Source organism: Diabrotica virgifera, chromosome 9 (genome assembly GCF_917563875.1).
Source record: "Diabrotica virgifera virgifera chromosome 9, PGI_DIABVI_V3a".
In the NCBI taxonomy this organism is placed as follows: Eukaryota; Metazoa; Arthropoda; class Insecta; order Coleoptera; family Chrysomelidae; genus Diabrotica; species Diabrotica virgifera.
The window spans coordinates 157,588,015-157,604,220 of NC_065451.1; the positions used below are offsets into that span (position 1 = coordinate 157,588,015).

Consider the following 16,206-nt stretch of genomic DNA (forward strand, 5'->3'; position numbering starts at 1 on the left):
ATACTAATGATTCTTAACAATAGTAGAGTATATTAAAAATCATTTTAACGTAAGTAGAAATTTATATGTCAAACTACTACAATTCTACAGGGTGTTAATTTTGCTACGAAATTAATAAAAAAACGTAATTATCTTTTAAAATACCCTGTATAATATTACAAAACCTCATATTTTAAGAAAGAAGACATCTAAGAGAATCCAAAAATGTAAAAATATACAGGGTGTCCCATTAAAAAAACGAAGTTATAAGCAACTTCCGGTATAACCGGAAGTTGCAAAGAGATGGAAATATTTTCATTTAATAGATCATCCTTCAAAACCCCTTTATTCCAATTTTCATGATTCTGTTGCCTTTAGTTCTCGAGATATTTCTAATAGGCCCTTTATTTGCCTCACCCTGTATACATACACATAATATAGCATAAGCGATGACGGTCGCGATGACAATAGCGAATTCAATGCTTTTTCTCCTATCCAAAAATCGCACAACGTCCCTAAAGAAGTTTTCACTTCAAAAATATCGACCTTGAAATGGAACTAGGCAGGGTATAACGCGCGAACGAATGACGGCAGATGGACGAAACGTATTCGCGAGTGGAGACCCAGACAGGACGCCTTTCGAAGCAGAAGACGACCACCAACAAGATGGACAGATGACCTGAAGCGGATATGTCAAAATTGGATGCAAGCGGCTCAAGACAGGAATTTGTGGGGTGAACTATAGGAGGCCTACGTTCAGTAGTGGACAAGTATAGGCTGGATGATGATGAGGATTAAAAAAGTTTTAGGTTAGGTTAGGTTTTATATTAGAAGTCATACAGTGTAAAAATGAAAAACTAATTTACAACAAGTATAATTTATTTCTGTAATAATATACATAAATTCCAAACAAATTATTTGATAAAACATAGATAAAAAAATACAAAGATATACAGTTATTTTGTTTCCTGTTTAATTTCCCATTTTATCAAGATATATAAAGGTAAATACAGTCGGAAAAATGAAAGAATACCCATGAACCATCATATCAAGCACATATTTTGGATTTGCTGCCTTTTTCTATAAATAACAAACGAGAGAGATAGATTATTAAGTGTTGTCTACAAAGCAAAAACGTTTTCCAAAACATACGCAGTCACATATTTATAATTGACAGAGTGAGACGCCGATACAATTATTCAACGTAGTTATATTAATTTAGTAGAAAATTTAAACTCACACTTGACTATTTCTGTACTTCTAATGTCATTCTTAGAAAAACATTCAACATGAGTAGAGATAATGATTGTATAAACTACTATTCGATTAATCGTGCTGGTCAACTAGAATCTGACTGATTCGATTTCTGTCACTTTGAAAGTGAAACTGGTAGGTTCGGTATGGTAGGGGAGCAAAGTATGCTAAATGTGCAGTCACTCGAGCGCTTTGGAGACCTATTGGGTTGTGATGAGTAGGTCCTAAAACCAAAAAAAGTTAAGTAACATTTTCCATTTTAGTGGGCGCTTGCCATTTTTTAATTTAACTTTCCATTTCCAACAATCGTTTTGTCCGATTATAACGCCATCTATGCATAATTTGAAAAAATGTTTCGAATAAAAGTTACTTATTTTTTCGTAAGGAATCCAAATCTGCAATAAAAAATGGGGGCTCCTATTTAAGATTTTAAAGTAACCCCCACCCCACCTCCGTGGGGGATATTGTTTGGTGTCATTCGATAGATTTTTTAAAAATATTAAATAAGTGTATTTTACAGTTTTTCGATCTGATGTTCATTTCGCGAAATATCGCGGGATTCGTATTTAAAATATTTAATTTACCCCCCCCCCCCTCTCTGTGGGAAGTCGTGTTTGATATCATTCGATAGATTTTTAAAAAATATTGAGCACATGTTTTTTAGTTTTTCGATCTGTTATTCATTTCGCGAAATATTCACTTTTTTCTTGTGAAACTTTGGGACTCACCCATTTCCTTACGCCTGGTTCAAATCGTCAGATTTTTGAAATATACACTCTTTTGCATGTACTTAACTTACCTTATCTTAATCTGACAATTTCGAGTTTTTTTAAGGAGAGATTGTTTTTTTCGGGCCCCCCTTAACGAACTCCCCTGTGTTGAGAGCCAATATATGGTAGAGGTACATCTGCAGGGTACCAGGTTTCTCTCCATATGATAATCTGACGCGCTCGAGTAACTGCAAAAATCCCCGCTTGGGCTCCCCTACCAGTAGAGTTTATAAATTTTAATATAATCAGTCGTATTTACTTGAATAAATTCAGTTCTTTTAAGAGCTATTTTGATATTATATTGTATTTTTGGTTTTAAACGATTAAATACGTCAATAAAATTTGTAAATAATCATCTGTCAATATGTTTAACTTCTGTCTATGAGTTCGCCAAACGTGTACATATTACTCTGACTTTTCAATCATATGTAGTGTATGAAATTACAGATTAGTATATTTTTACGAATGTACATTTATTTGCAGATAATGTCTGGAAAATGATCTGGATACCTAATGATCTGAATTCATTAAGTTTACTTTCATTTTAATCACTTAATGCAGCTGACATAAACGACACTTTTTAAATTCCTGTTACTATTTACGTCCGGCAACTTTAACATGGAAAAATTCATAATACTATATTTGCTTACTCATTATTTTTGTATTATTAATATATATCAAATAATTAATTACGGTAGTACTTAATAGTAACATTTATCACCAATAAATATATATTATCAGAAAAAGAATAACATTACAAACATTTTTTGACACATTCTTACGTATCGAAAAATCGTACTGTGGGGTAGTAGTCACATCCGTTTATTTTCAGTATTAACTTAGTTTAGACTTTGTTTTGACTAGAAATGTTTGATTTGATTCGTATGCATATCATCGATGACGCATGGGTATTCTCTCATTTTTCCGACTGTAGTTGAATTTAATAACATTCTCACAATGCCAGAGAGAAATTATTTGTAAGACCCAATTGTAATTGAATCGGTCATTTTGAAAAGAGGACACCTCCACTTTTTTAAATTTTATAGGAGAGGTAAAAAACTTTTTCTCTTTAAGACTATTCGGAAAATTACTTTCCTTATATATTTTTTAATTTTGTAATTGACTATAGAAACTAATGAATGTTTTAAAAATGTTTTTTTAAAGACCTAGAAACCACAATTTTTTAAAAAAGACATGACCCGTTTTCAATATGAACAGGTATTAAAAGAAAAAATATTTATTATACATACTGCTATATTTTTTCGATAAAATCCTTTATTTTTGAGTTATTTGCGAAAAACCATCTAAAAACGTGTTTTATTTTATTAAAAAATGAACAAAAGTTTATCTATTTCTGGATTTATTTTGAACATATTTATATTTTTTCATCCCCGAGAAGGGGTGAGACTCACCCAAGAAAAAAGCACACATCGGTACAATATCACTTTTTTCTTTGACATGTTAGCTATGTGTATGAAAAATGTCATGTCAATCCCAGGTTCTTTAAAATTTGGAGCAAAAACCGATAGTAAATGGACACTCCCTTCGGGGGTCAGGACTGAAGAGAGAGACCGAGGTCGAACTTACGTGATCTTCATAGTAGCAAAATATTTATTTTTAGAAAAGTCAAATTCGGGAGGCCTTATGGAATCTTTTTTATGCCCACCAGCTAGTAATTTTAAAACAACGAAATTAGTTTTACAAATTGTCAATAGATCTGTAATTTCGCTATCCGGAGCTATGGTTTCGAGTAACTTCCGAGCTTGGTAAAAGTGTTTGTATCCGGCTATATACAGAAAAGAGCTGTCAATCGGTTGCTGTTGGAATCTTTCGAATGAAGTCATCTCTTTAAATTCTGAGTAGACCACAGGGGGCGGAGTTAGCAGGTTCTGAAATGGCGCGAATCGATGTTCGTATCTTACTTGTTCGCTGTCGAATCGTGGGTTAGGGATAATCAGTTTCATTTCTAGTCGGAAACCCATTAACGCCTGTAACAAAAAATGAATAAAATCAACTAGGAAAAATTTCCTGTAGCTGGCTGTATATCATTAACACCTTGACTGCGTCACGTATTCCCAGTGGCATGTGCGTAATTTTTCAACTGTGCTGTATAGTCCAGAATAATAAGGATTTTCTCGGGACACTCAAAGATCCAGGTAGCCGACTACATTTTTAGTTATTGTAGACCTATAGGAAGAAAACCTACCTGTTTCCTGCCTGAAGTTCGCGTCCGTTTTTTAATTATTAACAATTTAGTGCAAAAATCACGATTTTTTCGATTTTTTGCACTCCATTCAAACGCTAAATGGTTGACATAAAATTACAAAATTCAGTTTTTTAGAACATTAAAAAACCTTCAAAATGCCGATTTTTGAAAGTTAAAAAGTTAATTTGTTGCTACGCAAACTGCAAAATAAGTGAAAATCGTTATTTGTTAATAACTTTTACGAAAACTACCTTAGAACTTTAGTCTTTCACCCAAAGTTGGGTATTGGCGTACTTAACAAACCTTCAAAATTTGAGACCGATCCATTGATTAGTTTAAGAGTTATTCTATTTGTTTATCCCAGAGACCTTTATTTTGCAATAAGATAAGACAGAAAATAATGAAGATAGGGTAATTCTAAGTATGTTAAATGAAAAAAAGAAGAGTGATAATATCAAAATGTATTAAAAAAAAGATACAAAAAAAAATTAATATAGTCAAAAATCCTAATGGTCAAACCGGCAAACAGGTGTATGTTCTCAAAGAAATTGAAAGTGTGTAAAAAATTTTTTAATAATCAGCTAAGTACTTTCAACACATAACGTGCCATCATCAGAGCTTCGTGTCCTCTTATTCAAGATGATATTGATAAAACCCCATTTTTGTTAAAAAATTACGATTTATTATACAATTATGGTGATTTAAACAAAAATGATGGAGTTATTATTTACATTAAATCCTCTATAAAATATGAATATTCTGTTGTACCATTGGGGAACATCAAGTTACTTGAAGTCATTTTAAATTATAATAAAACAAAAATCTGTTTGAGCGCTATCTATAAATCACCGACAGTAAACATAAATAGTTTTAATCAGGATTTGCATCAATACCTCATAAGTAAAAAACGAATGTGCTTTCATATATTAGTTGGTGATATTAATATTAATTTGTTTGAGGATCTAGATCACACTGAAGAATACCAAAATATTCTAGCTTCACAAAATTTCTTGTCTTATATAAATAAAACAACTAGACCTAGAAGTCAAACTTGTATAGACCATTTCTTTATAAAAAGACCTGCTGATTACACTAACATAACTTCATTTGTATTTGAAAATAATACCACTTCAGATCATTATCCAATCGCAGTTTCCATCCCTAGTCTAACCAAAACCAAAGAAAACAAAATAATAATAAAGAAGTACATCAACTACAAAAATCTAAAAAACAATTTGAAGCAGGAAAGGTGGTTGGATATTTACAATAAAACAAATAAAAATGAAGCGGTTAAACTTTTCATCGACAAAATTTTAAATTAAATAAACAAAAATACAATTATTTTAAAAAGAAACGATCTAAAAACCACTTTTAAAAAAGATTGGATGACAGAGGGACTTTTAAAGTCTGTACATGAAAAACATAGATTGTATGATCAGCTGATCCAAGATCCCTCAGATAACTTAAAAAAACAACGATATACAGACTACAAAAATAAATTAAGACTTTTAGTTAAAACTGCAAAAAGAAATTATACAAAACAACGAATTGAAAAAAATAAGACCTCTTCTTCATCACTTTGGAATGTAATAAATTCATTGTGCGGAAAAATAAAAGGAAATACAAAAATTGAATCGGTTAAAACCAAAACAGGAGAAATAATAACAGACAGAAAAGAAATTGCAAATGAATTTAACACACATTACAGCACATTAGGACAAAAATATGCACAAAAAATACCCGTTTGTAATGACCAGACTGAGGAGATAGATAGGATAGAAAGCAGCATGTACTTGTATCTCGTTGACCAAAAAGAATTGGTAAATGCAATACAATCTTTAAAAAACAAAAAATCTCCCGGCTGGGATGAGATCAAGACAGAAACCATCAAACAAATTAAGGAAGAAATTATTACTCCTTTAACTTTTCTCATTAATGCATGTTTTCAGGATGGTTGCTTTCCAGAATGTCTTAAAATAGGCACAATCAAACCTCTGTTTAAAAAAGGAAATAAAGAAGACGTGATTAACTACAGACCAGTCTCTTTGTTGTCTGTTTTTTCCAAAATATTTGAAAAAATTTTAAAAAATAGATTAGTAAGTTTTTTTGATAGGTTTAGTATAATATCGGATTGCCAATACGGTTTTAAAGAAAGAAAATCGACACAAGATGCGATTTGTAAACTAACATCACAAATATCAGAAGCTTTTGAGTCTAATAAACGTAGTTTATGCATATTCGTCGATCTCTCTAAGGCGCTTGACACGATATCTCACGAGATCTTGTTGAAAAAAACTTGAGAAGTATGGTCTGAGAGGAAGGGTTTTGACATTACTAAAAAGTTACTTAACTGACAGAAAACAATTTGTAGAAATTGATGGTGTCAAAAGTGATCCTGAAGTAATTAATTATGGCGTACCGCAAGGGACCGTTTTAGGCCCTCTACTTTTTACACTATATGTTAATGACATGCTCAAACTAAAAACTGTTGGAAACATAATTAGTTTTGCTGATGACACTGCAATTTTTTATAAGGCAGATAATTGGGAAGATCTTAAAATTATAGCAGAACAAGACTTTAAAATTATAAAAACATGGTTGCAAATAAACAAACTCACATTAAACTATGAAAAAACTAAATATATACCTTTTGCAATATATAAAAATTCTCTGCCAACTTTTAATTCATTAAAAATAAATAAAAAACAACAAATATCTAAAGCAGAGCACATAAAATATTTAGGAGTTTTAATTGACAGGCACCTTAAATGGGACTTACAAATAAAAAAATATTATAAGAAAAATTCGAGGACTGCTACCAAAATTCCGTTATTTAAAAGAGTTTTTGGATGTTGAACAGCTTAAAATGCTTTACCTGTCTCTGGTACAATCTCATCTTGTATATGGGATTTTAGGATGGGGTGGAGTAGCTGATTGCCATCTGGTGACCCTTCAAAATACTCAGAAATGGTTTCTTAAACTAATATATGGAAAACGAAAAACATATCCCTCAGACCAACTTTTTCATGAAACTCAGGTTCTTGATGTTCGGCAATTGTACTGCTTAGAGTTACTTAAAAATATTCATAAAGATAAAATTCCTCTTAAAGTAAAAGTGTCAAATTATGAAACAAGAAGAAAATTGAATGTCGAATGTCTTCACACTTTAAAAACAATCACGCAACGGTCAATTAAATATTTTGCTCCAAGAATTTACAATCAATTGCCCATAAATTTTAAAAATATAAAAAATTTTTGTTTGTATAAAAAATTAGTTACTGCTTGGGTAAAAGAAAACAGGGAGTTGTGTAACAATTTAATAAATTTAAATTATACTAGATAAAAAAAACATAGAAATTAGATTAGAAACTGTAAAATAAAATAATGATTTGTAAAAAAAAACAATAAACATAAACTTGTCAATATTAGACAGATTAAGTCAACAAGCATGTTTATGCTTTTAAGACTTTTTTTTACGTTTATTTTAGTGTAAGTAAACCGAAATTGTATATTATTGTAATTACTATTGATTTGAATAAACGTATATTATTATAAATCCTTCATAGAAGAGTAATTGTTAAAATTCACATGATAAATCATGGATCATGTGAATTTTAACAATTACTCTTCTATGAAGGATTTATAAGAGGACGAAGCTCTGATGATGGCACGTTATGTGTTGAAAGTACTTAGCTGATTATTAAAAAATTTTTACACACTTTCAATTTCTTTGAGAACATACACCTGTTTGCCGGTCTGACCTTTTTAGAAGTGTGTACAAGTCATACAGTCTGTTTCAATTTAAAAAATCCTAATGCCAAATTTTTTAAATTTTATAGTTTATAAACATTTAAAATAACTTTAAAAATGTTGTCCGTAGAAACAATATTTTTATATATTCGAAAAGATAGTATTTTAACACGAATTTTCAAATAAAAAAAATTAGTCTGAGTTCATTTGGGACAAAATTAGCCATATGTTTTTTTTTGTAATTCACAGCTAATTTGTTTATAATAATTAAGGAATCTCATTAATGCCATTTTAAAGAATGGGATTTGTATTTTTTCTTTAAAAATTTGCACAAACATTGTACCTTCAAAGCATCTTCTACGATTTTTCAAAAATGTAGTTCAAACGATTACTAGGGGGAACCTACAAATCCGCCGAGTTAAAATAGCGAAAAACAAATTTCAAACGAATATAATTTTCTGTATCTCCTAATCAACTCAATGGATTTTGATATTTCTTTTTTAATTTGTATGTAATTTCTACGTACATTACAAATATGCAATTTGTTTATAAATTTATTAATTCATAAACAGTCAAATTTGTTTAAACAATTCTTGAAAAAATATTTTTTTTAACAAAAATCAATTTTTTTAATCATAGTGTCATTAATGATCATAGAAACCGTTATTGTACACTTTAATAAATAAATAATTTTTATTAGATAATTATTTATTGAAGATAATTTATTTATTAAAGTATACCTTAACTTTTTCTATGATTAATAACGATAGTATGATTAAAATCATGGATTTTTGAGAAAAATTATTTTTTTCAAAAATTGTTTAAACAAATTAGACTGTTTTTTAATTAATAAATGTCTAGACAAATTGCATATTTGTAATGTACAGAAAAATTACATACAAATTTAAAAATAACGATTAAAATATATTCAGTAGATCCCGAGATATAGAAAATGATAGTAGTTTTAAGTTGAATTTTTTAGTTTTTGAACTCGTGCATTTGTCGGATCCCAGCTCCCCCTTCACTTACCACGACTAGTCACCAATTGAACTACATTTTTAAAAAATCGTGTAAAATACCAGCTTTTCTAATATGTAAAATGATTTTTTCTACGGACAATATTTTTAAAGTTATTCTAAATGTTTATAAACTACAAAATTTCACAAATTTGGCATTAGGATTTTTGACTATATTAGACAATTTTTTTATCTTTTTTTAGTACATTTTGATAGCATCAGTTTTCTACTTTCATTTGGCTTACGCAGAATTGCCCTATCTTCATTTTTTTTTTGTCTTATGTTATTGCAAAATAAAGGTCTCTGGGATAAACAATTCGAATAACTCTTAAACTAATTAATGGATCGGTCTCAAATTTTGAGGGTTTATTAAGTACCCCAATACCCAACTTTGGGTGAAACACTAAAGTTCTAAGGTAGTTTTAGTAAAAGTTATTAACAAATAACGATTTTCACTTATTTTGCAGTTTGCGGAGCAACAAATTAACTTTTTAAATTTCAAAAATCGGAATTTTGAAGGTTTCTTAATGTTCTAAAAAATGAAATTTTGTACTTTTGTGTCAACTAGCTTTAGCTTTTGAATGGGGTGCAAAAAATCTAGAAAATCGCGATTTTTGCACTAATGTGTTAATAATTAAAAAACCGACGTTAACTCTAGGCAGGAAACAGGTAGGTTTTCTTCCTAGAGGTTTACAATAACCAAAAAAGTAGTCAGCTACCTGGATCTTTGAGTGTCCCGAACATAGTCTATTTCTAGCTTATTACCCTGGAGTAGTAGCAAAATTGGTCAAAATGTCGCACCTTGGGGTAGCGATAAAAATGGTATTTTTATATCGTTTTAAGTGTAACAAATAGCCATCGATAACAAAGTTTTAGTTCTCGCTAATGATATCCGTAATATGAGACATGCCCCCAGAGACAGGTGCCGCACATAAACAAAAAATTATTGTTACCATGCGTCACAGAACCCGGGAGGCATGTGTCATTCGTTTCAATTTGTCTATGTCTGTCGCTGTATACCTTGTGTTTACTTTTAAATTAGATAGAGTACACCCAATACATGGCAACATTGCTTCCCCGCTTCACGCACCCGAGTCACGCAGATTTATTCAGTCATTCGTCGATTCTACAGTGGCAATGCAACTCATTCTCATAAGCAATGTTGCCGATTTTAGCGTTTCCTACAGACGCCTATTTCTAATCAAAAACTAAACGTTCTGTATATTCAGTTTTAGTTTATTATATGTAGTTAATTGAAGTGTGAGCAGTACTTGTTAAAATGTCGAAAAGGGTAAGGTATATGGTTGACATAGTGAAACAAAAGGATAGAAGTTATAAATTATCAAACAATCAGTTATCATAAAAACTTTTATCTACTCTATCTCATATTATATATAAGTTTTTAGTTTGTAAAAACTGCCATTATACATAGATAGCAGTGTTTCCACCATTATAGATAGCATTTTTCGCACTGTTTTTAAGTTTCGCGTTGTCATGGTGACAATCCTTAACGTTCGCGTTGTCATGGTGATGACAATATGTATGAGCAATGAATTACAACAAAAGTTTTGACAGTTTTGTGGTTTGAAAGTAGTTAGAATTTTTAAATGTCAAAATTCTAAAAATTGTAGAATAGAACTGAATTCCAGTGACGAAGAGTTACAGCTTTTTTTATATGTTTATCGTAGATAAAATATTGTATGAAACTGTGCATGAAGTACTTTTTGCGAACTTACGCGATTTATAGCACTCGCTCCGTTGTCGCTCGTGCTTTAAAAATCGCGTGCGTTCGCAAAAAGCCTACTTCACGAACTGTTTCATAAATAACTATTTTAGCACTCCATACGAGCGTTAAAAATGCAACTTTAAGGCACTAGTGCTTTAAAAATTTTAAGGCAGTGCAGTTCGTATTGACCGTATAGGCAATTTTGATATAATGTCAAAAAAAATAAAAATGGAATGCCAGTCAAGTTCACGTAAAAGTTTTTGTAGATATTGTCCTGTAATTACGTTTGTAGAAAAAATATTGTATGATAAAAACTACATTTTTAAGGAAGCTCTCATACCAAAAGCGATATCCGATCGATATATGTAACACGCAACATCCCATATAGTCCAGACTGTATCGTCGTCCCCGTTAGGTAAATTATTTCGATCCGTCTTTTTTGCACAAACGTTTTTACTTAAAAAAAGGTCCTAATAACAAATACACGGTGCCGGGAGGTGCCGCAGTCGGATAATTGTTTAAACAATTTTTTTAAACAAATTTAAAAAATCAATTTTTTCACTTCGTACCAATTTTTTTAGATTCTTTGGGACATTATGAGCAAAAAAGGTCTCATGATTTTTCTCGAAAATTAATTGTTGTCGAGTTATACGCGATTTAAAATTTGAAAACCCAAGGCTTTAACTCTGTTAAAAAATTTTATTATGAAAGTCAGAAAGTGACTAAATCAAAGTTTAAAGCCCCCCTACGTGATCCTGAAGAAATTTTTGTCATTAATTTATTACTAAACTGTTTTTAACCATTAGCACTAACAGCGTATTGAGGCGGCCGTCAATGTGAGTGCGAGTAAGATGCACCATTGGTTGCCGGAATGGTGCATCTCTTTCGCACTCACATTGACGGCCGCCTCAATACATTGTTAGCGCTCATTGATAATAATTAAAAATAACAGCTTAGTAATACATTAATGACACAAATTTCTACAAGATCACGTAGGGGGGGGGCTTTAAACTTTTATTTAGTCACTTTTTGTCTTTCATAATAATAATTTTAACTGAGTTATTAAGCCTTGAAAATGATCATTTTGGTGTTATATATAATCTTGGCTTGGATTCCAGGCCATACTGAAGTAAAGGGGAATAAGAGGCTGATAAATTGGCAAATATAGGCAAGACTTTAAACGTTTCTGCAGACATTGAAATATATAAATTTGACTTTTTACCTTTCATTAAACACAAAATTGTAGTTTGAGTTGTAATTGAGTTTAAAGTTGAATGGACAAAACAGTTTAAAACTAAAGGGAAATGGTATCAACAATACCAAAGTGATTTTTCTACAAACCCTTGGTTCCGCAAATTCACATTTGTGGATCGAAGGCACTTGGCATCAATTATTAGGATGCGAACGAGTCAATGCCTCACACCAGATCATTATTTGTTTAAAATCAATTATAGTGATACTCCTTTTTGTGAATGTTGACAAATAGGAAGTATAACTCATATGTTATTTGAATGCCCAATTACAAAATAAATCAATTTGACCTGTATCAGGAACTTGTTAATATAGGAAGTCCAACCCCCATTTCAATATAAAATCGTCTACATAATATTAATGACCAAATCTTAAGAACGATCAATCAATTTATAATAATATTTAAAATTAAAATATAAAATAGTTATTTGACAATCATAATACAATGAATTTAACGAAGGGAATATGGAAAATCCAGACCCTTTGAAAAGAGGATTCAGCGTTTTTCAAATTTTAAACCGCGTATAACTCAAAAAAAAATCAATTTTAGAGGAAAATTACAAGAAACCTTTTTTGCCCATAATGACCCAAAGAATCTAAAAAAAATTGTACAAAGTTAGAAAATTGATTTTTTGAATTTGTTTAAAAAAAATGTTTAAACTATTTTCCAATCGCGGCACCTCCCGGCACCCTGTGGATTTATTATGAGGACCTCTTTTTCAGTAAGTTTGTGCAAAGAAAACGAATCCGAATAATTTACCTAACGGGGGCAACGATACAGCATGGTCTAATAAATATCACCCGTTAATATATGTATTCAATGCACTTAAACTATTAAGGTCGCGTCATATTATAATGCACGTCGCGTTTTCGGCACGTAGCGTTTGCAGACCGGCAATCGGACTGCCCATTCACATTATCATACTTAGAACGTTTACGTTGGTTTCAGTTTGGTGCGGTGCAGATGTGTTTATTGTCACAACACATGTTTACATGACAAATTGCCTCGAAAACTACTTTTTAAATTAGACCGGGCAGTATCGTCGCCCCGGCTAGCGAAATTATTCCGATTCGATATTTTTAAACAAACTTACTCAAAAAGAAGTCCTTATAACATATCCACAGGGTGCCGGGCGGTGCCGTGGTCGAAAAATTGTTTAAACATTTTTTTAAACAAATTCACAAAAATATTTTTTTCATTTCGAACAATATTTTTTTAGATAAACTGGGTCATTCTGGGCAAAAAGATCTCTTGTCATTTTTCTCTAAAATTGATTGTTGTCGAGTTACATGCGATTAAAAATTTGAAAAAAGCGAAAAGGCCATTTTCAAGACTTAATAACTCGATTAAAAGTATTATTATGAATTTCAATAAGTGACCAAATCAAGTTTCAAACCCCTTCTTCAAGGTCCCAAAGAGATTTTTGTCATTATTTTACTACAAAGCTGTTATTTTTAGTTATTAACAATTAGCGCTATAGTCCAACTGTATCGTCGCCCCCGTTAGCGAAACTATTTCGATTAGATTTTTTTGCACAAACTTACTCAAAAAGAGTCCTTATAACAAACACATCCACAGGGTGCCGGGCGGTGCCCTTGTCAAAAAATTGTTTAGTTAACAACAACTTGTTGTAGTAACAACAACTTGTTGTGTAACAACAACTTGTAGGTAACTACATACTTGTAGTATTAACAATTCTTATTAAACAAATTCACAAAAATAATTTTTTCATTACGAACGATTTTTTTTAGATAATTTGGGTTATTCTTAGCAAAAAAAGTATTTTGCAAAAATGCGAAAATGGCCATATAACTCGACAACAATCAATTTTAGAGAAAAATCACAAGAGACATTTTTTGCCCAGAATAACTCAAATTATTATTAATTTGGGTTTAATTAAATTATTAATAAAAAATTATTTTTGTGAATTTGTTTAACAAAAATTGTTTAAACAATTTTTAGACCACGGCACCGCCCGGAACCCAGTTGATGTGTTATAAGGACCTCTTTTTGAGTAAGTTTGTGCAAAAAAATCTAATTTCGCTAACGAGGGCGACGATACAGTTGGACTATAGCGGTAATTGTTAATAGTTAAAAATAACAGCTTTGTAATAAAATAATGACAAAAATCTCTTCAGGACCTTGAAGAAGTTGTTTGAAGCTTGATTTGGTCACTTATTGAAATTCATAATAATAATTTTTAATCGAGTTATTAAGCCTTGAAAATAGCCATTTTCGCAATTTTAGAGAAAAATGACAAGAAACCTTTTTTGCTCAGAATTACCCAAATTATCTAAAAAAAATATTGCTCGAATGAAAAAATATTTTTGTGAATTTGTTTAAAAAAGATTGTTTAAACAATTTTTCGACCACGGCACCGTCTGGCACCCTGTGGATATGTTATAAGAACCTCTCTTTGAATAAATTTGTGCAAAAAATCGAATAGGAATAATTTCGCTAGCGAGGGCGACGATACTGACCGGTCTAAATACTCTGTATCAAATTCAAAGAAATACCTAAATAAACAACGAGGGGAAAACGACCCGTAGCTGTCAACATCCGAAAAATATTGTTTTCGAATGAACCGAACGCAGGCGTAACGTGTCTTATACGCTACGTTACGTGTCTTATACGCACAATATGAATGGTTCAATTTAAAAACCATTAAATTATATTTTTCGCAAACGAAAACGCGACGTGCATTATAATATGAGGCGACCTTTACCAAGAATTCTTTGAAACGTCGTCCGGGGTGGGATTCTCAAAAAAAGGGCAGAGTGTGCCATTGCATATGCCCAGATGTGTATACATATTTGGGATTGAAAGCGTAGAACGAGAGGGATCCTAGGGCATTATAATTTTTTAGATAATAGGTTTATTGAAATCAATTTTTTACAATAATTTGTTTACTTACATAATAAACTTAAAAAAGTCTTAAAAGAATAAACATGCTTGTTGACTTATCTATCTAATGTTTACAGATTAATATTTACAGTTTTTTGACAAATCATTTTTTTCTAGTATAATTTAAATTTGTTAAATTGGTACACAAATCCCTTTTTTATTTACTCCAAGTAGTAAATAATTTTATATAAATATATAATTTATATCTAAACCTTTCTTAAGGTGTTTGAAAAATACATTTCATGCATCTATATCATATACAAATCGTCTCCACTCTTGCTTATTCTTGGACCTTCGTTTCGCTTCAGTCCAAGTTGTATTTTTCTTCAGAATTCTTACCACTTCATCGTTCCAGGTTTTCTTTGGTCTCCCTTTTTCTCCCTTGTTTTGTACTGATGCCTCCCATAAGCGTTTTACTTGTCTATTGTCGTTCATTCTACACAAAACCCAAAAAGATTTAAGCTTGTTCTTATCTAGTATTTGTGTTTTGTTCGACTTGTAGTTCTTCTCTTACAATGGTGTTTCTTATTCTATCGCGTCTTGTAATTCCTTTTACTTTTCATGAGTACTTAATGTCCATTGAGTTTATTCTATTTTTCGATGATTGTGTTAGCACCCAGATCTCACTACCATAGGTGGGGATCGGCCTGAAGATCATTTTATACACCCCCATCTTCGTCCTATTGCTTACTTCTTTCTTTCCAATGAATGCTCTGTTTAAGCTGTGGTACATTCTGGAAGTCATGGTTATCCTTTCGTTGACTTATTCTTCTGATCTTCCTCCATTTTCTATTTTCACAGGTATTTATGTATATGTTGTTACTTGTTCTAGTTTTTGGTTATTTATCTCTATATTTACTTGATTATTCTCATTTCCCATGATCATTATCTTTGTTTTCTCCATGTTTATTTTCATATTTCTTTCCCTAATAATACAAAAAAATATTTTTTTATACAAATTAAGTTAAGTGATATTTTTAAAGTTTATGGGCAATTGATAGTTTGTTCGCTGACGGTAAAATAATGCAAAACCTATAAATTTTAAAGATCCGCTTAGATTGACATGAAATTTGGCATATACATATATAGGTAGCATGGGGGCGAGTTTCATCCCTTCTCGAGGGTGAAAAAATATACGTTCAAAATAAGACCGGAAATGGATAAACTAACTAATTCTAAGCAACTTTTGTTTCATAGCATTTTTTCATTAAGTTAAAACTTTTCGAGTTATTTGCGAGTAAGTATGTTCATAAAAAAACACATTTTCAGACGGTTTCTTGCAACTAACTTAAAAAGTAAGTATTTTATCGAAAAAATAACATTCTTAGCAAGAATATATCCCATAAAAA

At 31.0% G+C, this 16,206-nt stretch overlaps 1 protein-coding gene across 1 annotated transcript in view; it reads right to left on the reverse strand.

The window, feature by feature from the left end:
• Nucleotides 1-840: 840 nt before the first annotated feature.
• The window catches only part of LOC126891740 (N-alpha-acetyltransferase 35, NatC auxiliary subunit-like), a 113,148-nt gene continuing 97,782 nt past the window's right edge, over nucleotides 841-16,206 (reverse strand). Inside the window, exon 11 of the mRNA XM_050661015.1 lies at nucleotides 841-3,991. Coding sequence (XP_050516972.1) covers nucleotides 3,587-3,991 — 405 coding nt within the window. The 3' untranslated portion in view covers nucleotides 841-3,586. The remainder of the gene's footprint in view (nucleotides 3,992-16,206) is intronic.